The 24,620-nt window shown below is 47.3% G+C and overlaps 12 protein-coding genes across 12 annotated transcripts; 7 read left to right on the top strand and 5 right to left on the bottom strand.

Annotated features, from left to right (window-relative positions):
• Positions 1 to 235: 235 nt before the first annotated feature.
• On the top strand, positions 236 to 1,314 carry PHATRDRAFT_45241 (predicted protein; the record flags this gene model as incomplete). Its single annotated transcript, XM_002179426.1, has 2 exons — positions 236 to 368; positions 606 to 1,314. The coding sequence occupies exons 1-2, from the start codon at positions 289 to 291 to the stop codon at positions 1,312 to 1,314; spliced, it is 789 nt and encodes a 262-aa protein (XP_002179462.1). The 5' UTR covers positions 236 to 288.
• Positions 1,315 to 3,208: 1,894 nt separating this feature from the next.
• Positions 3,209 to 4,103, top strand: PHATRDRAFT_45240 (predicted protein; the record flags this gene model as incomplete). The annotated part of the gene is made up of 1 exon (XM_002179425.1): positions 3,209 to 4,103. The coding sequence occupies one exon, from the start codon at positions 3,209 to 3,211 to the stop codon at positions 4,076 to 4,078; it is 870 nt and encodes a 289-aa protein (XP_002179461.1). The 3' UTR covers positions 4,079 to 4,103.
• A 278-nt stretch (positions 4,104 to 4,381) lies between these two features.
• Positions 4,382 to 8,051, top strand: PHATRDRAFT_45239 (predicted protein). Its single transcript, XM_002179424.1, has 3 exons — positions 4,382 to 6,292; positions 6,378 to 7,396; positions 7,481 to 8,051. The coding sequence occupies exons 1-3, from the start codon at positions 4,509 to 4,511 to the stop codon at positions 7,969 to 7,971; spliced, it is 3,294 nt and encodes a 1,097-aa protein (XP_002179460.1). The 5' UTR covers positions 4,382 to 4,508; the 3' UTR covers positions 7,972 to 8,051.
• On the bottom strand, positions 8,031 to 8,845 carry PHATRDRAFT_45238 (predicted protein). Its single transcript, XM_002179207.1, has one exon. The coding sequence runs from the start codon at positions 8,775 to 8,777 to the stop codon at positions 8,187 to 8,189; it is 591 nt and encodes a 196-aa protein (XP_002179243.1). The 5' UTR covers positions 8,778 to 8,845; the 3' UTR covers positions 8,031 to 8,186.
• Positions 8,846 to 9,519: 674 nt separating this feature from the next.
• hemC (hydroxymethylbilane synthase) lies at positions 9,520 to 10,509 on the top strand (the record flags this gene model as incomplete). The annotated part of the gene is made up of 1 exon (XM_002179423.1): positions 9,520 to 10,509. The coding sequence occupies one exon, from the start codon at positions 9,520 to 9,522 to the stop codon at positions 10,507 to 10,509; it is 990 nt and encodes a 329-aa protein (XP_002179459.1).
• Positions 10,510 to 10,878: 369 nt separating this feature from the next.
• PHATRDRAFT_34876 (predicted protein) lies at positions 10,879 to 11,643 on the bottom strand (the record flags this gene model as incomplete). Its single annotated transcript, XM_002179206.1, has 1 exon — positions 10,879 to 11,643. The coding sequence occupies one exon, from the start codon at positions 11,641 to 11,643 to the stop codon at positions 10,879 to 10,881; it is 765 nt and encodes a 254-aa protein (XP_002179242.1).
• Positions 11,644 to 12,735: 1,092 nt separating this feature from the next.
• Positions 12,736 to 14,170, top strand: PHATRDRAFT_45236 (predicted protein). Its single transcript, XM_002179422.1, has 2 exons — positions 12,736 to 13,203; positions 13,580 to 14,170. Exons 1-2 carry the CDS (start codon positions 12,775 to 12,777, stop codon positions 14,009 to 14,011), a joined length of 861 nt encoding a protein of 286 aa, XP_002179458.1. The 5' UTR covers positions 12,736 to 12,774; the 3' UTR covers positions 14,012 to 14,170.
• Rab18 (predicted protein) lies at positions 14,162 to 14,999 on the bottom strand (the record flags this gene model as incomplete). The annotated part of the gene is made up of 3 exons (XM_002179205.2): positions 14,162 to 14,299; positions 14,385 to 14,807; positions 14,919 to 14,999. The coding sequence occupies 3 exons, from the start codon at positions 14,997 to 14,999 to the stop codon at positions 14,162 to 14,164; spliced, it is 642 nt and encodes a 213-aa protein (XP_002179241.1).
• Positions 15,000 to 15,739: 740 nt separating this feature from the next.
• Positions 15,740 to 17,811, top strand: PHATRDRAFT_26837 (predicted protein; the record flags this gene model as incomplete). The annotated part of the gene is made up of 2 exons (XM_002179421.1): positions 15,740 to 17,063; positions 17,178 to 17,811. Coding segments are annotated over exons 1-2 (1,929 nt in total), but the record flags the coding sequence as incomplete, so codon positions are not given.
• A 72-nt stretch (positions 17,812 to 17,883) lies between these two features.
• PHATRDRAFT_11830 (predicted protein) lies at positions 17,884 to 18,369 on the top strand (the record flags this gene model as incomplete). The annotated part of the gene is made up of 1 exon (XM_002179420.1): positions 17,884 to 18,369. A coding segment is annotated over one exon (486 nt), but the record flags the coding sequence as incomplete, so codon positions are not given.
• A 61-nt stretch (positions 18,370 to 18,430) lies between these two features.
• On the bottom strand, positions 18,431 to 21,387 carry PHATRDRAFT_45234 (predicted protein; the record flags this gene model as incomplete). The annotated part of the gene is made up of 3 exons (XM_002179204.1): positions 18,431 to 19,357; positions 19,436 to 19,610; positions 19,682 to 21,387. 3 exons carry the CDS (start codon positions 21,385 to 21,387, stop codon positions 18,431 to 18,433), a joined length of 2,808 nt encoding a protein of 935 aa, XP_002179240.1.
• An 821-nt stretch (positions 21,388 to 22,208) lies between these two features.
• Positions 22,209 to 24,459, bottom strand: FUM1 (precursor of fumarase fumarase). Its single transcript, XM_002179203.1, has 2 exons — positions 23,153 to 24,459; positions 22,209 to 23,069 (listed from the first exon to the last, which is right to left on the bottom strand). Exons 1-2 carry the CDS (start codon positions 24,432 to 24,434, stop codon positions 22,648 to 22,650), a joined length of 1,704 nt encoding a protein of 567 aa, XP_002179239.1. The 5' UTR covers positions 24,435 to 24,459; the 3' UTR covers positions 22,209 to 22,647.
• Between the last annotated feature and the right edge of the window lie 161 nt (positions 24,460 to 24,620).

Below are 24,620 nucleotides of genomic sequence, written 5' to 3'. Positions count from 1 at the left end.
ACAATAATGGAAGGTAAGTGTCCGGTTCTCACTGTGGACCTATTGACAGCCAGGGGAGACACTAAATGTAAATTGCTAGTGTTGTCAAGTTTTGTGCAAAACTCGTAAGGCCTCAGAAATGACCATTGCAATGACCCTCTCGTATGCCTAGATGTGTTTTCACGACTCCGAAAGTTCTGAAAAGCTCTTTCATCACATTTGTGCTTTTTGTCGGCACCAACTCGCTCCCCTGCTGATTTGTTGATCCTTGTCAAGCTGCCTATTGAACGCATCAATAAAACTTTAGCTATGGTGACTTTTGGAGAACGGTTGCTTTCATCGGAAGATGAGCCATACTTGAAGGACCCAATTAATCAAATGAAGTCACAGTAAGTGCCTTTTATAAATGTTGTGGAGAAGTGACGATCTCTCAAAAGCTGAAAGGAGTATGTTCATCGGAGTTGTTGTCTCGTTGTACTTCTCCAAAGTTACTGCCATCATGGTGTCCGTCAGATCTGCGTCGGCCGTCCTTACAAAATTACGATGGCTCCGGCGGAGCAAATTGAATTGGATTTTCGTACTCGTAATTTCATTCTCACCGAGATCGTTTCCTTTCGTCTCAAAAGATGGACAGTGCTATTGCTCACTTGGATAAGTTGGATTTTTGCTTTGGTTACCGTGACACGTTGTACGTTCATCAAGATTGTATCGGACGATGAGAGCTCTTCAGACATAAAAAGTCTCGGACTTTTTTCTGTGCCAATCTACACTGCTGATAAAGACATCCGTGGATGTGTCTCATATGAAAGTAATGACGGTCGAACCGGTGGTTTTAAAGCTGGACGCGCTTTCTCAATTTTCCTCGTGGTGACCATTTCAATCGCTTTTGTCATTGTGAACGGGATGATGCTGTTCATTCAAACACACATGACTCGGCGACTGATGTATTTGCTTGTTCGTGTATGTGTCCCTGTGGCCTTCATCGCAAATACTCTAACATTTGTGACGTTCTCGATGGAAGAATGCAGTGAAAAGGGAACAAAGTGTTCTCCCGGAGGAGCTGCCATTGTGGCAATTTTGAATGTTCTTGTTTTGTTCATCTTGGCTGTTCTTGTAATTGTCACGCCAGCGCCCAGTCAATGCGCTTTTCAGTTTGTGTACGATTTTACCAAGGTCGCCCCGAGGGATCATAGCGGGCAATCTTCATCCTCGGAGCAGAAACACGCGCAGGGAGATATATATCGTTCACCTCCCAAAAAGAAGAACAAAAAGAATATCTTCCGAAAGCGCCGAGAAGAGAACCCGGAGAATCAAGATGACTTGGAACAAATCTAAAATCCAGATGTTAACAGTAAATGCGCTTAGAAACCTATTTGTAATTCGGAAAATCAGTGGCTCAGGAAGAAGCTGCAAACATATCAGATACAAACAATAGAGTGAACAGCCCCTGTAATTGCAGTCACTCAGATGAATTTGTACAATCACTTGCCAGCATTTTGTTATATCCTTGACTGGCAATTTGATGTATGTAGAATATGAAAGTCCTTTTTGGTGGCATTCACTGTCATTGGTATCTTGTGCTCTTCAAAGACGCAATGGGATTCAAGCCAAGAAGAGTCTTGTACTTGATACCCTGGATTTGAAGTTGACAACCTTTTAATACGGTGCCCTGGTACATTACCTTGCGACGTGTCCCTCGGATATATGTCACTTAGCATGGGAAATGCAAGTGTGAGTCAATCCAATGGGCGCGGCGTTTACGTGTCACGTGTGGAGTTTGTGTTGGCCTTATTGTGCAAATTTAACGTATTTGCATTGCATAGGGAAGCCATTTGTATCCTGGAGTCAAGAATACAGGATACATACAAATGGCAGTTAGGAAAGGATACAAAACCAGTCTCACAAATCACATAACCAGTAAGGAGCAAGATTCATTACTCACCATGGGATTCTGTATGGGATTTATATTTACAAGTTTTATGCACATGTGGGAAGATTCAAGAATAGCTATGTTTTTTTGGTAAGACTGTTCACTGGACTGACGAGACTTTGCAAGATTGACTAGTTTATAGAATGTAATCTTCTTCTCATTGTTTTAGAAATTCTTTGATCCAAATATTGCGTAATAGCATAGGTCCTTGTATCCGCTGTCTAACCCGTGGGGAGCATTGTCAGCAAGTGAATTTAACAGTCCCTAGGATTGCTTAGGTGTATTGCAGGTTGTTTGTCATAATGCCCAACCTGTGTTTACCATGCACTGTCAAACAGCATTACTGTCCTATGTACGTACATTGGTTGTACTATGTGAGATAAGGGCTTGGGAATGTCAATTTCTCCTGTGCCGAGAGCAATAAATTGTAGGGGTAACTCTTGTGAAAAAGTGCTTAGCTTAGGGAATGTATGTTTCTGTAGAGGCAACCCAGGGGTGCTTACCTTAACTAAAACGTCTCGGGGCACTGGTTGTGTCCCCCCTGCTCTTTAGAATCAATGCAATGACTGAGAACCAAATCACACTAGCACAATTGACACTTACCACCTCAAGAAATTGTAATCCTGACAGTGAATCCCGTCATGCGTTTGTACTCAAAACTGTAATGCTAATGGGAAGCATGGTAGTGCCAATCAATTTATTTCCATTAACAGTAAAAGCTAATTTGTAAGAAAATAGAAAGCAGCTTGAACGCCGCATTTCTTTCGATTTCTTCGTCGGAAATCCTGATTAGTGGCAGAACTCAAAGAAGCTCCATTGATGGTGCCTTGTCTTACTGTTATATTGTTGGATCATCACAAAGGGTTGCAATGACACTGATGTGAAATACAGAAAGATAACAGCTGCCTAACAGGAACTGTAAATATTGTCCTATCTTATTTGTACCAAATCGAAAATATTTCAAAATTCGTTACGTCCACGATAAAAACGGTAGAGTCTGTCCTTCTCACGAGCTCATCAAGGCTCCAAACAATCCGCGAATTGGGTTAGTCGGTAATTAACAATCATTGTTTGCCGCTATATTTAGGGCTGGAGGCAGCGCAGCCTGCACGTTCCTGATTTCAAACGATGAGTCACCGTAGGAGAAATCTTGAGAGACTCGTGGCTGAAGGAGAGCACTCGACGCTGCTCTCGCAGATATGTGTTAGTCTCTTCTTATACAAGGATATCATTTAAAGCCGGCCTCCTACACCCCCAACACGAAAAGGTAAGCGTACACGAGCACTACGTAAACAAAGAATGCCGAAACTAGTGGGGAAATCAACACGAGTCGTCGAACACGATGGTCTCACCATTGACGAGCTAGCTGGGAATGTGGCGAGCAAGGAAGACACTCTCTCCGTGGCTAGAGTTTTTGTCGCTAATCCCACGAGCGAACCTTGGTTGACCTTAGACTATGATGAGTGGCTGTGTGTTTTGAAAGGAAAGGTAGAGCTACATTCGGAAACAAATGGCCAAACATCAGTCTTAACTGTACTAGCAGGCGAAACAGTCTTCGTTTCGAAAGGGGAGCGCTTCCGTCCCGTCTTTCCCGTTGGGGATACGGAATACATTCCTGTGTGCATTCCAGCCTTTAAACCAGAACGATGCATCCGTGAGGAAGACGGCTGTTCGGATGTGGCCGCCAATCTGAGAATGTTGCATGGAACTGTCTCTAGCGAATCTTCAGCTCCCGCCGACATGTCCACCGACCACGTTGACCAGCTCTACCACATGTGTCAAAAGTCTCTGTGGGATGAAGCTTTTGCGAGTGGGAAAGCCTACTTCCCTCCTACTTTTGAAGCGGATGGGTATTTTACCCACGCCACGTCGGTTCCTTCTCGCTTGATCCAAACAGCGAATCATTTTTATACAGCCACCATTGGCGACTGGATTTGCCTAGAGTTGAGTAATGAGGCACTTAAGAATGTAGGCATTACGACGCGGTACGAAGAACCCAAGCCGGTGGGAGAGCTTGATACCGGTAAGGATTGGACGGACTGGCGGTGTCCACACATTTTTGGAGGAATTCCTACGCAGTTGTCGGGCTTTGTATGCAAAACGTATCCTATGAAACGAAATGAACAGGGAAAGTTTTTGTCTATTGATGGTTTGGTAGACGAAGAGTAACTGTAAGCCGCCTTGTGTCATCCCTACCGCGGATTTTTGGCTCGCGTAGTGTGTAACTTTCTATGTGCGTCACTTTGGTTGGTTACGTCCGAAGCCTTGTCCGCGGCCTGGCAAAGAATCTCCGAAGAGCAAAAAATCTTGTGTGATCGACCAAGTCACGGTCGGTGACATCCCCGACACCTTTTGAACCAATCAAAACCAATAAAAGCTCTGTGAAGTCATGGAACGAGAAGTCAATCGAAGACGGCGCAACCTGACTGTGAAGCGATCTCAGAAAAGCTTTCACATTCACATCGGGCACTATCGCATTCTATCCGCAACCATACCTGTTCGACAAGTCAATTGCTCTTGTTGCGTTGACAACTGCAATTGACCCAGAGCTGTGCATCAACCTTGAAAGCAAACTGTAAAATCACCCAGCTTTGTCGTTATGCTCCGATCGTCACGCATCATATCGGCATTTGGCCGTCAACATTTTATGCACGCATCAATCGCTCCGTTGCGGTCGATGTCACCGTTGACTCTGGTGGTCGCCCGGGCCATCTCCACTGGAATGCAAACACGCAATTTCAGCAAGAAGACTTCACGGGATGAAAGTATTATTCCGGGAGTCCGTTCCGAATACGGATCCCTCGGAGATCTACCGTCTCCCTCCAAAGCTGCCGCGCCTTGGCAAGCCGAACACAACATCGACGTTCAACGTGTCACTCAAAAAGCTATGGTATATGAGCTGTGCCAGTCGCAAACTCGAACAATCGAAGAAGTGGTTCCGTGGTTTTTGGAGAACATGCCGACTTCGTATTTTCGGCAAGTTCCCGAACGCTTTCGGATGGATCACATCAAAGCAATTGCGGCCGTCAAAGATGCGAATATGGACTTGTACTTGAACTTGCAGTCGCATTTACCGGATGGTCGTCAGGTCTTGACTTTTATTCGCCCCGGCACACAATCGGGTACTCTTGTCAAAATGGTGCAGGAGCTCCCCTGGCGACAGAGCGCGGCCGACTATGTTCCGCTCTCACGCATTCATGTGTTTTCCACAAGGGACGACGCTATGAGTCTCAACATGTTTGTCTACGGTACAAAGCCTCCGGGATCGTTGGTCCATGAGACGGGCGCATCAATCATTGACTATGCTGAGCAAGTCAACGATGGCAGTATTGTCGATGATAGGGGCGAGTTGAAGCCATCACCAGTCTTTGAACGCGGAGCCATGATTGAATACCTGCAAAACTGCAGTGAGAACTACATCAATATTGGTGTAAATGATCCCCGGCGCTTCCTCAATCAGAGATTGTTATTTGCGCAAGTTTCTGGATCGGAAGGTACAGCGGTCCAGATTGATCCCGTCGATACGGAGAACGGAGGGCACTACTGGGTTGACATGGCGGTGGCCAATTCATTACCGCAAGTAGCCTTGGAACACTTGTCACGATTGCTGTATGTCCACGATTTTGACGTGACACGAGCGAGGCTCGATGTGATTCCTGATGGCAAGAACGGAAATATTACCATGTTGCGAATGCTAGTTTCGCCATGCAATAAATCGCCAGTACTACCAGAAACGTTGGATCTCCTTGCCTTGGAACTCAAGCGCGTCAAGTGGTTGGATCCGGCTACTATAACTCTGGTCTTTGAGAAATATCCACACATGAGTGTCGCCATCGGCGAAACTATTACAGCGCTTTGCTCGTTGATGCATCCCATCATGACCAAGTACAATGCAGTCGCCTACAGCAAGGCCAATATTTACGAAACCTTGACTAGCGAGCGTTTCATTCCGCACGCCGAAGCGATTGCAGATATGTTTCTTGATCGCTTCAACCCCCATAATCCTCTATCGAACGCAGACTTTGACAACCGCTGCGACACAATTCTGAAAGCGGTTGATACCGATGTGGAAGACACAGTCGCCACGGAATTGCTGGAAAAAATGATCGACGTTGTGAAGCACACGCTGCGCACAAATGTTTACCTGTCCGACCGTTATGCGCTGGCCCTGCGATTAGATCCCCGCATCATGGTACCGCCAGGTGGCGAAAATAAGGAGCTTCCCTATGGTGTCTTTTTTACGCATGGTCGTCGCTTCAACGGGTTCCATGTTCGCTTCCGCGATATTTCTCGCGGCGGCATGCGTTTGGTGACTCCTCGTAGCCCAGAGCAGTTTGCCTTGGAATCGGCTCGCCACTACGATGAATGTTACGGCCTAGCCTTGTACGTTTCGCGATATCGAAGTGTTTCGGCTTATAGATCGTTTTCGATTCCTATCACTCATGCTTTCTCTCATTCCATTGCATAGTGCTCAACAGCTCAAGAACAAAGACATTCCCGAAGGTGGGTCCAAGGCTGTATGCTTGATCAACACTAACGGAATGTCAGATTCCGGGAAAAACTTTGTCATGCGGAAAAGTGTAAAGGCTTTTACCGACTCGATTCTTGATCTCATTGTGGAGACGGATGAAACGAGAAAGAACATTGTGGACTTGTTTGGTAAAAAGGAAGTGCTCTATCTCGGGCCAGACGAGCAAGTAATTCCGGACGACATTAACTGGGTTATTAAACGAGCTGGCATGAGAGGATATCAGACGCCGGCAGCTTTCATGAGTAGCAAACCTCGCGCGGGGATCAATCACAAGGTATATGGAGTAACAAGCGAAGGCGTCAACGTTTATCTAGATGTTGCTTTGCGTCACACGCTTGGAATCAACCCGAAAGATGCCCCATTCACGGTGAAGATTACGGGTGGACCCGATGGCGATGTCGCCGGCAACGAAATGAAAATCATGATGCGCGAATACGGAGACAATGCCAGGATTGTCGGGATTGCGGACGCCTTTGGCTGCGCGGAGGATCCCAGGGGCTTAGACCATGGCGAGCTAGAGCGGCTCGTTACTGGAACCATGAGTATTGTCCACTTTGATGCTTCGAAGTTGAGTGCTGACGGAGTTCTCCATACCTGCGACACAGAAGCTGGTACGAAAGCGCGAAACACCATGCACAATCGCCTCGTGACGGATGCATTTGTCCCTTGCGGAGGCCGGCCTGGTACAATTGACAGCACCAACTACAAGCAGTTCCTCCAGACTGATGGCTCACCCTCGAGCAAGCTTATTGTTGAAGGTGCCAATCTATTTATTACTACTGAAGCACGTCAAGCTCTTTTTGACGAGGCAGGTGTAGTGATCGTGAAGGACTCATCGGCAAATAAAGGTGGTGTCATAACGTCTTCCTACGAAATCTGCGCTGCAATGCTCTGCACGGAAGAGGAATTCTTCGACAATAAGACTCAGATTGTGAGCGAAGTCCTGGATAAATTGCGTAAGAAAAATTTGGATCATGGGCCACAGTCGGATCCGACGCTGCCAGTTTTCTCATGTTGCTATTCTTCTTTACGGTTAATAGGGGGTCTTGCTAAGCTCGAAGCCGAGCTTTTATTCCGAGAATTCGAGAACTTCGGTGGTTCTCTACCAGAAGTGAGTCAAATTATAAGCAATTCAATCAATGCCGCGACAGATGCTCTGTCGGTAGCTTTAGACACATTGTCGGAAGAGGAGCGCGAGTCTCTCCTGCCCCTGTTCCGTGCTCATCTTCCCAAGACGTTGGCCGACCTTTCCTTTGAGCACGTCCACGATCGTGTCCCTGAGCAATACATCAAGAATGCAATTAGTTCTTGCCTTGCATCAAAGATTGTTTACAAGGAAGGAACCAGGTTCATCTCCTCGCAAAAGCCCGACAAGCTTGCGGCTATAGCTCTCAAGTATATTCACAAGGAAAAGGAGGTGGCTGATTTGATGGAATCTCTATCGAGCAGTGAGTTTCCGGAGAATGAAAAGAAGAAAATTCTGTATTTATTAGAGCGCGGAGGCGCGCGCACAGCGCTTGAAGCCCTTTAGACAGTAGTGACTGGTCCATGTATTCGAACAGTGCCAAAAGAAGATCTTAAACACTTCTAGGTTTGTAGATGTATGGTAACAGAAAATCAGAATACGGGATTTTTGTGTCGCGGGGAGTAGCTCGGCGAACGCATCAACAGCAGGTACGAAAGGTCTCAATTAGTTGTACGTACACAATAACGGTTGACAGGTTCTATGATTGTTTTCGATGACTTTCATTTGTGATAGCCGGTCCCTTTTCGTATCTCTGAAGCTCGATAAATCTGTTCTATCAATACGAGTCTTGCAAATTGGTGTGTAAAGGTCAAATTGGAAAGGCTCACCAGAATCGGTTTATGCCCGGACAAAGGTGCCCTCAAGTCAGCAGGTAGCCCTTCGGCACCGCCGATGCAAAACACCATGCGGCTACCTCCGATTTCCATCCATTTATAGAAGTCGTCGGTAAACTGTTCGCTTGTGAATCGCTTGCCTCTTGGGTCGAGCATGACGACGGGAACGTTCCGGACGTAGTCACTTTGAACTCCTTTGGTCAAACTTTGGTCATTCTTATGCCATTCGGTTTGAACATCGATATTAGCTGGTTTCAGCCGTGTCTCGTACATGCTACAGGCATCTTCTAGCCAGGATTCACTGCCAGACTTGCGACCCACAATACGGATGGTTGTCTTGAGGCCCATGCATCGGGTCGTGGAGGACGATGCAACTCGCTGGCGAGCCGAGAGAACAGGGTCAATCGGTCCAAAGGAGATGACTTCCCTAGGAACGCTACAGCACGTTGCGAGGAGCAAAAGTTTTCGGTATTTCATGAAGGCGGCAAAGATAAAATTCGAGGGGCGATATTGGGAAGCTCACAAATGTAACGACTCACAGTTGCTTCAAAGGCAATCCATTTTTGTCACACGTCGTGAAAAAGTCGGAATACAGTTTTGAAACTGACTGTGAATCTGGTTTCATCGAAACGTTCATTTACGCCCAAATTGAAGTTGGCGAGCCTGTAGTGCGCCCGGAAAAGACACTCCGCGTGGAGTCCTTTGGAGTGCGCGACAGGACAGAGTAAACGTAGTAACAGTAAGTAGCATAGCAGCCGAAAAAGCATGACCGTCAACAATGAGTTTGCGTCGCGATCCAAACTTCAATCAGCTCGACTTGAGTCGAACGGATCATTGGATTGTTGAAGTTTCCCAAATTGCGTTGTCGATTGACAGTGAACATCGAGGGCTTCATCCCGAGCCGTCGGTCGAGCCGACAACAACACGTTCCATCAATCGTCACATCCAACATCGGAGACAACGAGTTGCGTGACCGTAAGAAAACAAAGTCTCACTCAACACCCAGATCATGAAGTTCGCTGTCGCCCTCTTTAGCCTAAATCTTGCCTCAGGCTCGGCCTTTGTTCCGGCATTTACGCCACTTAGCAGGTCGCAAAATTTGGATACTGTAAGTTGTCGACTTCTCCCATATGTGACGGAGGAAGCAATCCTTCCTACTTTGTCGGTCTGTATTGAAGTCGCACTTTCTTACATAAACTATCGTTGTTAGGCATTATTCATGGCAGAGGGGGATATTCAACCCCTCCGAATCGGAACCCGCGGATCTCCCTTGGCACTGGCACAGGCTTACGAAACCCGAAAACGGCTGATCGAGAATTTTCCGGATCTGGAAGCCGAAGGAGCTATCGAAATTTGTGTTCTCAAGACACAGGGAGACATGATCCTGGACAAGTCTTTGATGGAGCTCGGAGGTAAAGGACTTTTCACCAAAGAGTTAGACACAGCTCTACTTTCTGATGAAGTTGATATCTGTGTGCACTCGATGAAGGACGTACCGACATGGCTTCCCGACGGCACCGTTCTGCCCTGCAACCTTCCTCGCGAGGACACGAACGACGCTTTCATTTACAAAGATGATAGCGTCAAGCGCATTGAAGACATCCCGGACGGATCGGTTATAGGTACTGCCTCGCTTCGCCGACAGGCTCAGCTCATGGCCAAGAACCCCACACTAAAATGTGTCAATTTCCGTGGCAATGTTCAAACTCGTCTACGAAAACTTGACGACGGCGTCGTTGACGCTACGCTTTTGGCCATTGCCGGATTAAAGCGCATGGACATGGATGGTTGCGCAACTTCTATTTTGGAATGGGACGAGATGCTTCCCGCCGTCGCTCAGGGTGCCATTGGTATTCAATGCAGGGACGACGACGAACGATCTCTCAAGTATCTCGCTGCTCTTAATCATCCCGAAACCAAGGCTTGTGTGGACTGTGAACGCGGATTTTTGGAAGCTTTGGATGGAAATTGTAAAACACCGATTGCCGGGCAAGCTCGCATCGTCGATGGCAAGATCATGTTCCGCGGATTAATTGCAATGCCCGACGGTTCTAAGAAGTTTGAGTGCGAGTCTGAAGGTGCCATTGAGGAAGCAGCCAAGATTGGCCGAGAAGCTGGTGAAGGGCTCAAGAAGGAAGCCGGTGAGGAATTCTTCCAGCGTATGGTGGAGACTTCTGGACAGCAGGTTCTTGGACAAATCACAAAGTAGACGGCGGCGAGATCGAAAAACAAATAAAGAATGCTCGTTTTTGTATGGTCGCTAGTGCAGCGCGTGTGACGCTGGTATCACATTCATCGCGTGGCTTTAGGACGGTGAGGGGAGTACAATCTTAGGGTGCTCGCCGTTGTTAGGCTTTGGGAAAAGGCGTAATACATGCTTTTTTGGCTCTTCCATGCTCATAGAACTTTTGACGGCCAAACTTTCAATCAACAGGAAGGTAGTACTGATACAAAAGCTGCTTTGGTGTAATACAATTAACTCTAAGTGTGAAGGTGTACAAAATTCAAGACTAGCATGCCACCGCAGTGAATTAGAGCTCAGGCACGTAACGCCGTGTTGAATTCGGCGATACTTGTTCTATCCATTGTTTTCTTGCAAAAGTAAGCCCTCAGTCATGTCATTGTCGAAGATGATTGTATTGAGTCCGGCATCGACTGATCCATAATCTCCGATACGCAGCTTTTGCAAGATCCACTGCGAGCAACGCAATTGCCGCAGTGTGAGCCACACACCGCGGAAAAAGAAGTAGATGCGGTAGCGATGATTCATAATTGCGCCAAAAGCCAGCAATCCAAGTCCCAACAGTATCAACCATGCAATTGTCTTGGTTAAAATCCGGAAAAAGGACACGTGATGCGAGGCATCTTCTGGGTCCGCAGTCGGTTCCGCTGTAGGGGATGAACTTATCACTGGTGCCGCGTTGATTGGTGCCGCTGTGGGTGGACTCGTTCCGACAGGGGTGGACGTTGGAGCAGGAGTATCGGTTGAATTGGTCGGTGCGATGGTCGGTGCCGAAGTATTGTGATTGACTGCTGTCGGTGCCACCGTCACGTTTGGTGGCAGTATGCTAGGCGCTGATGTGGGATGGGCCGTTGCATTTCTGTGTGAACCAGTAGGTGTTGGTGCGGCGGTGGTGTTCCCTCCTGGCGCTAAAGTAGGAGATTGTGTCTCATTGGAGTCAGGAAGCGCTGTTGGAGCGGCTGTGTCGTTTCCGTTGACGATGGTGGGTGACGAAGTGGGAGTGGACGTGTCTGTCGACAAGGAAAGCGATCGAGAATAAGACTTCTGTTGAGCGTAAGTTCCTGCCACCAATAGACATACAAAGTATATTCGAACACGCATGGTGTATTCAATTGAGTTGTGGAAGAACTGTAACGCGGTGCTGCTTTAGGAAACGCTCCGGAATTTGCTTGAATGTACGAATCTAGTTGTAAGGTCTTTCTGCGGTTCTTGATATGAACGGGATGCTCGTAGTTGGAACTGGACTTTGTAGAAGGGGACTTTGTTTAGGTGTTCGCAGCACTCCATCATGGCGTCGAAACCACGACAGGGGAAATGGGATTTCAGTTCGTACTGCGTCAGTAACATGTCGTGATCAGACCCGTGAGTGATAGGTGACCTTCCATGACTCAATGTTCAAAAGCCATTACCGGTATTCGAGCGATTTGCCTTGTACTAATGTAACATCAAACAAATTTTTGCAAAAACTTGGTCAAGAGTATTAAATTGTCATTAGCTAGTAGAGTTGCTTACAGTGATTGATAGGAACTAAGACTTCCACCATATAGAGATAGGGAGCTTTTGGTAGTACTGACAAAACATTCCAGGCAAATAATTAGCAGTAGCAAAAGGAGCTTTCGTGTCAAAAACGAATCTTGCCTTGGACTATGTCATTTATTCTCATTTTACACTAACTGTAAAGATGTTCATCACGACGGCCAAGAAGTGCTCCATGCTTGCATTGCTGGGAAAAATGCTTCAGTATTATTGCTGTGGCTGAGTCATCGTTACATGCAGCAAAGATTTCTTTTCTTTTCAATTCTAGAGACAGTTGAATGCTAAGAGTATAACTAATATCGGATCTATCAGTACCTTTAGATATTCCTTGACTATGGATTCTCTGTAAAGTCAGTTTACATTAGCTGGCTAACTGTAAAGTGTTTCTTGCTCTTATTTGCTGTTACAGTTAGTGTGTAATCTCAATTAACACAAACAGCAAGGTCTTTTGCGACGTACGTTCGCCATGCGACTGGTATCATCGCGCTTGTCACGACGATCCAACACAGTTTGAAAACAGACCTACCAGTGAAACAAAAAATAAAACCTGCGTTACCACAAGCCATCAAAGCGAAGCTGGGTACTCTCGATTGAAACTTTTATAAGGACACAACGTTCAGGACAGTACCTATACTACGGACATTGACCCAAGTCGCACGCAATACTGCCTCGCCCAAATCCTAATCTCTCCCAACAATGGCGGACCATGCCGAAGAACAAGAAATGGAAGTGGAGGCTTTGGAAGCCATTTACGACACGCACTTCGAAAAGGTTGCATCGTCAAAATGGAGCCTTGATATCTATCCTGAAAGCGGTGATCCCAGCGATCTAGATGAGCTAAATCACGTGGCGGTACGACTGTTGATTGATCTGCCGGCTGACTATCCAGAGCTCTCAGTGCCGAGTCTTCAGGTTGAAATTATTAAAGGCCTTGCAGACGAGCATAAAGACGAGCTTGAGGCGTTGGCATTTGAGGCAGCGGCGTCGTTGGAAGGAACACCATCCATTTTTGCGGTCGCTGAAATTTTACGCGAGTGGCTCGTCGATAATAACCAAAAAGGCCTGGATGACGTCTCTATGCATGCTCAAATGATGCGCAAAAAGAAACAGGGCGAGAAAGCGGAGGTGAGTCGTTGCTTTCGCTTCAGCAAGGTTTTCGAGATCTATTTTTCGATGCATGTCGGCTTGTGCTTGCCTCCTCTCGTCCGTTCTTTCAGTGCATTTGATTGACCATCTGTAGCGTTGGATCCTTGCTTTTATGGTTCCGGTGTGTGGTCTAGTTTGCGAATGCTAGAATAAAGATGCGCAGTCAAGATCCTCGGGATGTTATCGTCGGGAGCCGCCGCCGGCAAGGCAGTTTTGCTCCCTACCTGAATCTCGGGGATAATATCTGTGACACATTCCATTGTATGGTCTTGCGGACTCGTATCTTTTGACATCCTAGAAAGACATACTATCTTACCGCAAATTGTTCTGTAAATTTCTTTTGCCTTTGTTAAAGCAAAAAGCGCAGGAGACCTTTGAAGCCCAGGTGGCGTTGGAAGAGATTACCCAGGCCGAGCAAGAGGAGTTAGAAGTACGGAAACGCCGAGAAGAAGGAACGCCTTGCAATATGGAAAATTTCTTGGCTTGGAGAGCTAGGTTCGAAGCGGAGATGGCCGCCGAGAAGGAGAACGAAGTAGAAGACACTGATGCAATCAAAAAGAGCAACAAGAAAAAAGAGGTCGACAAGACTGGTCGAATTACGGGTCGTCAGCACTTTGCGGACCAGTCAACCAATCTCGAAGCGCTCGAGGCGGCGGCGGAACAAGCCGAGCGCGACCCAGACGAGGACCTGGACGATGTTGACGAAGAGTTGTTCGACGACGATGTTGATTTAGATGATCTGGACTTTAATTCGGAAGATGAAGAAGACGGGGAAGTTGATATCTAAATCTCACAACGCCGGTGATCTCGGCAGCGCCTTCGTGTAAAATTCCGAAAGACGAAATTAAGGCTCGAGAATAAGACAACCCTATGCACGAAGGAATCAGACGAAATGAACAACGTTTTTCTAGAGCATAAAATTTTTGTATTGTTGCTTTTAACAGCATCCCGATTCTTCGTCGTCCATCATGTTGGGTCTGGCGTGTTGTGGTTTGATTTGCACCTTGGGCCGCCCCGGCACCGCTGTCGCCAATGTTTCAGGATTCTCCAGCATCTTTTTAACCACTTCCGTAAACTAGAGAGCATAAACAATGAGTTTGGTTGAGAATTGGCGAAGAGGCGAAAAGCAGGCAGGGGGCATCTACGGTCGGTCCACGTACCACTTGTCGAATTCCCAGTCGTGTCTTGGCGGACGCTTCCAAAAAGAGCATACCCTGTGATCGCGCCCAGGCATCCGCCTCTTCAAACGGCACTTGACGTTCCAAATCACACTTGTTGCCCACGAGTAGTTTGACGACGGATTCACCGTTCCCGGGCGAATACATCTGCACCTCTTTTAACCACTGTTGCAAATTCTCAAAGCTATCGGTCCGTGTCACGTCGTAGACCAAGACAACGCCGTGGGCGCCGCGATAGTAGCTGCTAGTTAGTGTTCGGAAACGTTCCTGTCCGGCGGTATCCCAAATAGTGAGCTTGACTCGTTTGCCCTCGACTTCCAGGTGCTTTACTTTAAAGTCCACCCCGATCGTGGACTGAATGTGTTCGTCAAACGAATCGTCCGTAAACCGTAACAGCATAGAGGACTACCAATAAAAAGCGTACAAACATACGTTCGCACTCAACAGTGTCAGTATGGACGGACTGAAGGGCACGGAAAACGACTTTGTCGATATTGGTCAGCCGTTACAACGCACCTTTCCAACCGAAGCATCCCCAATTATCAAAACTTTGAACAAGTAATCGTACGGAAACGTTTGCGGTGGTGGAGCAGCCATTGTAACAGTCAACAGAAAAAGCACGAGCAAAAGAGGGCAGGTATCGTCGATAGGAAAAACCTTTCAGGATCGAGAAAACCTCGTTACAGAAATCAAATCCGCAATGATTTGCTAACCAGTGTAGATCGGGAACAATTCGTTGTCTGTTGGAGTGTTGTGGGTGATTTGCTTGGGGGTTTACGATGGACATCGACGAGCCCGGGGGCTTGCCGTTTGTTTCTTCTGCCGGTTTCTAGCTAACTAGTTTCGAGCGCTTGCGTGCTTGCGCGTCTCCCCAGCTAGGTACATACAATATGATCGATGACCAGTACGTGACTTTCCGCATTCGATTTACACTTACCTGTCCTAGGAATACGAATAATGAAGCACATTTTAAAAGCGCACTCCCACAGGGAACTTGTTGATCGGACACCTTCATACAGAACGCTAACAGACAAGCTCATTCATAGAAACATCTCAACGGAATCCGGAATTATTCACCGTCACAGTCAGTCATGCCGTGCCCGTAAAATTCGGTGTTCCACACACCGTACGAAAGATGCCAGACCCGGACCCTCACAAGATGAGACCCACCGTGAGTAACATAGGCAGCTCGCTCTCTCTGTCGCGCACAGGCATCATCGTCAAACGAGAGACTTAAATTACACGCATCTATCCACAAGTCCCACTGCACCCGAAAAGGACCAACAACGGTGTCTTTGCAGCAATTCTGGATCCCAGTCACACCAAGCAGAAGAAATCTTAGTCGCAGATCACTCGGAAACAAACTATGACGAATGAATTCAAGTTGGACGAGTTTGCTGGAGCACTGCGCTCGCACGTCTCCTTGAATGCGACAGAATCATCCTTGAAAGGCCGCCAAACGAGTTCGAAACAAGTGCATGCTTCGAACGAAGTGAAAAACTTCATACCAATGTCTCAGCAAGCTGTATCACGGGAAAACCACGACTCGAAAAAAGCGGCAACGACGGCGGATGATCTGGCCAGCACGTACGATCGATGGTCTCTTTTGGACGATAGCAAAATCGACTACGGCTATCTTGCCAAGACGGGCGGTGTCGCGCCTCCACAAGCCTCCCATAGCAAATCTTCCTTCTACTTGACCACCGCCATCAACTACACCAACGGTCCTGCGCATATGGGTCATGCCTACGAGGCCGCCACTTCCGACGTGATCGTGCGCTACCAGCGTCTCCTGGGAACCCATCCCGTGTACTTTGTGACAGGCGCCGACGAACATGGACAAAAGATTGCTCAAACAGCCGCGGATGCCGGAAAGGTACCCATCGATATTTGTGATCAATATGTGACGGGATTTCAAGTTTTGAATCAACGCATTTTAATTGCTAATGATGATTACGTGCGGACGACATCGGCTCGTCACAAACAGTTAGCACAAACGCTCTGGCAAAGGTGTGCCGATGCCGGTGACATATATTTAGATACCTATTCGGGGTGGTACAATGTGCGCGAAGAAACCTTTGTGACAGATATGGAAGCCCAGCAGCTGGACTACAAAGATCCCACTTCCGGACTTCCGCTGAAACAAGTTGAAGAAGAATCGTACTTTTTCAAAATGTCCAAGTATCACGCCCAACTCGTGGCACACATTGAATCTAATCCAGAATTTATTCAGCCCGACGCTCATCGTAATCAGATTCTTGCACGCCTCCATACTGATGAGCTTCGCGATCTGTCGATTTCGCGTACGACCTTTTCTTGGGGTATTCCTGTCCCCCAAAATTTCAAAAACAACCACGTCATGTATGTTTGGGTGGATGCTCTGTCCAATTATTTGACGGGGATTGATTACTTCGGCCACCAAGGAACACTGCTGAAATCCTTTTGGCCAGCCAGCGTCCATATCATCGGCAAAGATATTTTGTGGTTCCACACTGTGATTTGGCCATGTTTGCTCCTCTCGGCCGGGATCCCACTCGCTCATCAAGTTTTTGCGCATGGCTTTGTGAACGACAGAGAAGGTAAGAAAATGTCCAAAAGCTTGGGCAATGTTGTGGATCCACACGACATGCTCGATAAGTTTGATGTGGATACCTTTCGATGGTAAGTGATGCCCTACCTCCCGCTGCTACATCGTTGTTGGGCTACATTTTTTGTTCATGCTCGCAACGCTAGACTCGGATGGCTGACCCTTTCCACGTGGTACTTTTCTACCAGGTACCTGTGCAAGGAAGCCCCTTTTGGAGGAGAACTTTCGTTCAGCGAAGAATCGATGCGCGACATGCACAATGCTGACCTCTGCGATACAATCGGAAATTTGGTACATCGAGCAACAAATCTTTGCCAAAAGTATTGCGATGGGGTGGTTCCTGACGTTCCTCCTCCGACCAATCCACCCATCAATCTGGCCAGTGTCATTAAAACGTTTCAAGCTCGCATGGACAAATTGGAATTGCAAGCGGGTGCCACCGTAGTAATTGGGGCCTTTCGAGATGTGAATGGTTTCTTGCAAGAGGAAGCGCCATGGCTGAAAAAGGGCGACGAACACACGGAAACTCGCCGGATCACCGTGCGAGCTTGCCTTGAGGCTATTTATGCGCTTTCGCACTTGTTGCTACCGTTTCTGCCCCAAAGCATGCTGAAAGTGTTTCAAAAGTTCAACACTAAGGCGATTGCGCTGGTAGATCTGGACGTGAACTGTCGCAACCTAGAGTCGGGATGCACAATCGAAGTAGGCGGCGTACTCTTCACGAAGTCTTTGTCGGATGCAGAGTTGAAAACTGTGGAGAAAAATGGTACGAAGCAGAAGGAAAGTCATGTGGAAGCGCAGAAACGTAAAAAAGAAGAAAAGGCCAAGATGATTGCGAAAAGTCATGGAGCAACCCAAACGGTTGGAGATCCGAATCAACCAGAATTTACAAAGGTTGAAATCAAAGTCGGAAAGATTGTAAAGGTATGGAACCATGAAGACGCTGACAAACTCTTTTGTGAGCAGATTGATCTGGGGGAGGATACGGGCCCGCGCGAGATTGCTTCCGGTCTTCGAGGATTCTATACATTAGAAGAGATGCAAGACCGCATGGTTCTAGTTGTATGCAACTTGAAAGGCCAGAAAATGCTTGGCTTCATGAGCAATGGCATGGTACTGGCAGCCAAAAGTGAGGACGGTGCAATTGTCGAACTCGTAGCTCCACCGGAAGGGGCTCAAATTGGTGAACGAGTTTTCGTTAGTGAAATGACTGGTGATCCTTTTAGCCCAGTCCAAGTCCGAAAGAAGAAGGTCTGGGAAAATGTTTTGAAGAGTTTGAGAACTGTAGAGGGAGGATTATTAACTTGGGAGGGCAAGCCTATTTTGACCTCAGCTGGACCATGCAAAGCACCATCGCTTGAAGGCGTATTTGTATCTTAGAATAAGTCCGAAGAGAAAAAAAAACATCTAACAAACTCTCTATTTACGGCCAACGGACGAGCTAGACTAGATCAAAACAGGAGCCCACTTGCGGAATCCACTGGTAAATCTCGAGTGAATCGCCGCCCCTAATACAGACCCGTGAGGAGTCGGAACTGCTCGTAAGCAAGTCTGCCGCGAGACCAAGCTCAACGCTACCTCTCATGCCCGAGTACTGCAACTTTGAAACATGAGATCCATCTTTGCTGGACTTAATGGTACTACTCAAATAACGAAAGCTTAAATGAGTGCACGTACAACGTTTCCCATTTCTTGAAACGATTGCCAAGATTTGCTGGCGTCTCGGAGGAATATCAAATGAATCCCCACTTTTTCCGTAAACGAGCATCATCCCCTCTTGAATATCAAGCGTCAATCGAATAGACAAAAATTCATCGCAAGCACCGTTTACCGCAACGAAGTATAGGCAGCCGCTACCATGGATGCAGCTTAAAACACCAAATGGCGCGACCGGGTACAGGAGTTTATGTCCTCGATTGAGCAGCAATTTGTGAAGAAGTCGAAGGGTCATTAAGCAGAGAATTCTTTCATTCAGAACGGGCCGCACGGTTACTTCTTCCGAACTGTAAGTCGACAGCCGGAACTCAAAGGATTCCGGTGTATCCATGCAACCGATACATGATACTAAGACACACATGTACGAGAAATCAGGGTCAAGGAAGATTTCACAATCGCTCATTCTCCCAATACCCGTAAGTACTGAAGCTTCGCAGGTCCACTCCTCAGTATCCGACCTCCGCTTTAAAATTAGCATCGAAGGGTCGCAATACCAATACTTAGAGTTACTGTTTGCGCGTTTCTTCTTCTGGACCAACGAAACAAATGCCCAAGTACGACAGGACGGAATAATCTCATAAGTGTATTTAGAAGATGCGATCGGATCGCCATTCCTTTGGAAAATACCATCAGAGCACGAGTGCTTCCAGCCCTAGGCGAATTGGATTTCAGCAAGGTGTCAGAAAGCAACGAATTGACAGGACGAGGGCGACTCACTGCGAACACGAACCTCTCGAGTTTTGGCAATGTCCATGTGATGAAATCGTTGCAACATATCTTCAAACGACATAAAAAATGTGCCGTCTCCCCTAGCAAACGCATCAGATCCAATCTTTTTCCGCAGCGCTCGAGTCCAGCGTTCACTATCAACGCTCCAGTCACCTTTCCACTCCCGTTTTCCCCAACTGAAACGCACGCCAAAAGGAAATGTTAAGGTGTTGTTCGAGTCAATCCAATATCACCAAAGAAAACTTACGGGTTTCGAATCCGCACAAGTCTAATAGGTGCACAAGTGTCATAGTTTGGGCCAGTAAGTTTCCGATGCTTCTTAGAAGGGCTCGAAAAGTAATCAGTCACTTTCTTTTGTTCACCAATCAGTGAGTTGTTGATCTCAATTACATCCAATAAGCTATACGCATGGCCACCAACAAGGCCTTCACCCCCTCGAGAAGTGGCGACACCGACGAGAAAACCAGCTTGGTGAAAAGATAGCAAGCGCGCCCACAACTCATCTAAATCTATTAAATCCGAAAAGATTATAGTTTCTGTTGGAGCACCCGTCAAATCAGTCAATCCTTCCGCAATAAAACCACCGGAAAGCTGTGCGTAAGAGCCGTGAGCTTTTGCGTAGGCTTTTTCGACCAAAGCTGGCCACAATTGGAGGTCTGGTGCCGAACAAAAGGCGGGGGTAGCCACCAATTCTTTACAGCTATTTAGCGGAACACCATGACGGAGTGATTGTAACAAAGATCCTCCTGTCGTTTTGTTCACATCTTGCAGTACAACAGGCAAAGTCGAATCTACCCGAACTGGTGTCCAAGCGCCGTCCAAGCAAAGGTTGACTTCGTAACAACCTTGGGGATTCAATTTGTCATGTGGCAACAGTTGGCGAACCAAATACGACTTTTCCGCTACGACTGCCAGTGCTGATAGGAACCAGCAGTTTCCTACCGCGCCTTGACGTACTTGCGAAGGATCGATTGACGTGCGGTACAAGCAACAGTTGTTCTCCAATCCAAAATGTTGCCAGACAAACAACGAGTATCTTGTAGCGTAGCCCGATGCTCCGATGGAACCGTCTGGATCCCATTTGAAAAAAGTGCACGACCGCCGTTGCGGCGGAGACTTTGGCGATGATGGGTTAGTGCGACAATGTTTCGATGGTGTTGATGGCTTAGATTTTGCGTATGGATTGTTGACAGTAACTGGTGGATCTTTCAGAAGTTTGGCTTCGTCTTGACAATCAGCACTATTTTGTGCATCGTCTTGTTTACGAACTACCAATACCGGCGCTCGCCGTTGTGTTTGCTTGCCACAGGACAGATAAAAACGGCCGTAGTTCGGTCCATCTGATTGGACAACTTTGGCAGCTGCAGGAACGCCGCATGCGCACAAAGTTCGTTGCCCCTTGTTTTCACTGGCTCGGCGTTGGCGACCATCCAGCGATTTGCTCGTTGGCGGAAAGTCAGCATCAATAAAAAAGGGTTCCTTTGATTGGAGAACTCGCTCCACACAATCGTGCCATGACAGAGAGAGAACTTTGGAGGAAGACGATGAAGGTATGCTCTTTATAGCACTTTTTTGCACAGACACCTTCGTATCTAAATCCAACTTTTTCGGCATACCCGTAAACAAGTTTCGTTTTACCGGCGAGTTAATTCGTGAAGCATTTCGGTTGATTAGTCGAAAAGCTGCAGAGTTGTCGGCGATGGGCGATCTTTGGTAAGAATGCTGCTGTTCGATCCATTTGTTAATCGTTCTCTCCACATCGTAATCGAACATTTCGAGGCTATCCTTAACCGCTTTAGTGTCGGAGATGTCGGTGATGGAGGAAAACAAGTGAATAGCCTCTTGTTGCTCGAATGAAAGCACTTCTGGTGACGTGTTGGAAGTGGGACTATCAGGTCCATCGTCGTTCTCCGAATCGTCAATCACTACAATTGCAGACTCATGAGATGCCATAATAAGTCAAATTTCAGGTACTCGCATCCTGGAACGATCGGTGAAATACACGAAAGCGTCTAGAAATGCCCTTCACTGTCAATGTTGTCTTTTGGCAGTCATGGTCAAACATACATTAACGGATTGACTGTGAATGCTTGTCGGCAAACTTCGTTTGACTGGAACAGTGAATTCTCTTACACGTTGTCACACAGTCGGGCTTCTGTACTTATTGAAAAAATGTACAGAAACTTCACCTTCCATGAAAACAATTTCCGCGCTCCTCCACGACCAGAAACAGTGGCAACCAACACAAGCTGGAAAATAAGCATTTTACAGTTGACAGTATTTTACTATCGAGTGACTCATTCGTTGCACTCCAGTGCCCCCTTCCATTCTTGATACCCATCCAGTCCTCTACCAGTTCTTTGGAAAGCAAATTCTAGACTGGCTCGCTCCTTGCTGCCAGTGCAGCGTCACCAGAGAACAGTTCCTGAAATTCAGGTCTCTGCCAACATGAATGAATTCCGAGCGCTGCATTCAAGATCTCTCCCCTATCGACAGTTGTCGAGGATAATCCCGTCAACCCATATTCGGTGGCTGTCCTCCAAACACAAGCCTACGTTTCAAATACCCGCTCACGTTGCCGCGTTTGGCTTGCTTATGATTCCTGCCTTGGCCTTTACGTTCTTCGCCGATCGGTTTGGACCTGACGAGGAAGTCCTCGAGAACGAAATCCGGGAACGATACGCCAACGAAGTCAAGGCTAGTTCGCAAAAATCGCAACAAATGGCAGAGTTCTTTCAGCACGCGATTCGAAATCAGGATGGACAGGTGGACCAAAAGCTGGACGAAGTCCTCAAAGCTGGAAAAGGTGGCAAGAAGCGTATGTATGCGGTGGACGAAAAGCTCTATGGAACCGCGGAAGGCGCCGCGGAGCGACTACGACAGGAAGCTGAGCAGAAGAATAAAAAGAAAAAGAACAAAAAGAATGCAGTTATAGTTCGAGATGAAAATAGAAAAGATGCTCCGGCGCCAACAGAACCGCCTCGAACATCGCTGGTTGACTCGATTGATCCAAAGTCATTGGCTGCCGTTGCTGGTGTAGCTACTGTTGCCGCGGCAGTTGGATATCTTGCGGGAGGAAGTCGAAGATAGAAGAACTAACCTCGCCACACTTTAGTGATGCAGGCAGTTTACTGTCAATGCGGATGATAGCCCTCGATGAATATTGAAACCCTAACTAGTGGAAAGAAGGAACACAATACCATCTAAAAAAATTTAACCTAGCCATTCTTCAAAGAAATCTTCGCCCTTGTCATCCACAACGATGAAAGCCGGAAAATTCTCAACTTCGATCTTCCAAACTGCTTCCATGCCATCTTCCTCATTATCCAGAACTTTTACCTTCTTTATGCAGTTCTTGGCCAGGATGGCGGCTGGTCCTCCAATGCTACCAAGATAGAACCCACCGTACTTTTTGCAAGCATTCGTCACCTGCTTGCTGCGGTTTCCCTTGGCCAGGGAAACAAAAGAGCCACCCTCTTGCATAAATCGATCCACGTATGCATCCATACGACCGGCCGTAGTGGGACCAAACGAACCACTGGCGTATCCTTCCGGTGTCTTAGCGGGTCCAGCATAATAGATAATGTGCTGTTTTGCGTAGTCCGGTAACCCTTCACCGTCTTCGATACGTTTCACTAAGGGGAATGCAACAGCGTTGGTATTGGTGAGAATAGATCGATCCACTTTCGATGAGAGTCAAAATCTTAAAGCCACTTACGCATCTTGGCATGGGCGATATCGCGCGCGACAACGATGGTCCCAGAGAGTGACAACCGGGTACGAATAGGATGCTTGGATAATGTTTGACGTAGCTCATCCATTGACATACTATTCATGTCAATCTTAACAACTTCATCTGACAAACTGTCGTCCAATATGTCGGGCAAATACTTGCTCACATCCTCTTCAAGCCTCTCTAAAAAGACGCCGTCCTTTGTTACCTTGCCAAGTACCTGCCGATCTGCGGAACAGCTCACACCAATTCCAACCGGACAACTAGCGCCATGCCGCGGCAAACGGATTACTCTTACATCATGACAAAAGTACTTGCCACCGAACTGAGCACCAATCCCTAGTCCACGAGTCATTTTCAGAATGTAGTCCTCCCAAGTCACATCACGGAATGCTCGTCCCGTAGAATCGCCGCTCGTTGGCAGGTCATCGTAAAATTTGGTGCTGGCCAACTTAACGGTCTTAAGTGTGAGTTCGGCCGAGAGACCACCAATAACAATTGCGAGATGATACGGCGGACAAGCCGAAGTACCAATGGTCTTGATCTTCTCCTCCAAAAATGCCTCCAGGGATCCCGTATTCAGAAGAGCCTTGGTTTGCTGATACAAAAAGGTTTTGTTGGCAGAGCCACCGCCTTTTGCAATAAACATAAATTTATATTCGTTGCCTTTGTTTGAGTATAAATCAATCTGTGCAGGCATGTTGTTGCCCGTATTTCGTTCGGCGAACATATCCAGGGGCGCGACTTGGCTGTAACGTAAATTGAGATCGCGGTAAGCGTCGTGGGCACCATTGGCCAGGTACGCTTCGTCTTCTCCATCCGTCAAAACCCGGTGACCCTTCTTACCCAACACGATCGCTGTACCCGTATCCTGACAACCAGGCAAAACTCGCCCCGCTGCGATGTTGGCGTTCTTCAGCAATTCCATAGCCACAAAGTGATCATTCGACGAGGCTTCCGGGTCGTCCAGAATGTTCCGCAACTGCTGCAAGTGAGCTGGTCGAAGAAGATGCGCGACATCCGAAAAAGCGTGTTTCGACAGTACTTGCAAGGCTTCGCCCTTGACGGAAAGGTAGGATTCGCCGTTCACGAGGACGGATTCCACAGATTCGGGTCCGAGGAGGCGCTTGTACTGGACGGTCTCACTCGCAAAAATATTAGAATCAAACAGTGGTGAATGGTCATAGGTAGAAAACAACTTTCTCCAAGGATGAGCGGCGGTCTTAAAGCGGTTTGTCGACCGCAGCAATGTGGAGAGCATCACCATGGTGATGTCCCTCTAGCTAGACCTTCGGTGGCTAGACTGAGAATCCAGCGGTAGATCGATCGCCTTGAAAAAGCGTTCGCATCGATGCTTGGATAACTGTGAGTCCAGCAAAAGAAAGGTATACGGTACCCAGTAATTATGGAAACGACATTATTATTATTTTTTAACGTTGAGCGCTAGTAACTG

This window comes from Phaeodactylum tricornutum, chromosome 6 (assembly GCF_000150955.2).
Source record: "Phaeodactylum tricornutum CCAP 1055/1 chromosome 6, whole genome shotgun sequence".
Taxonomy (NCBI): domain Eukaryota; phylum Bacillariophyta; class Bacillariophyceae; order Surirellales; family Neidiaceae; genus Phaeodactylum; species Phaeodactylum tricornutum.
This window is presented reverse-complemented; position numbering and strand designations above follow the sequence as displayed.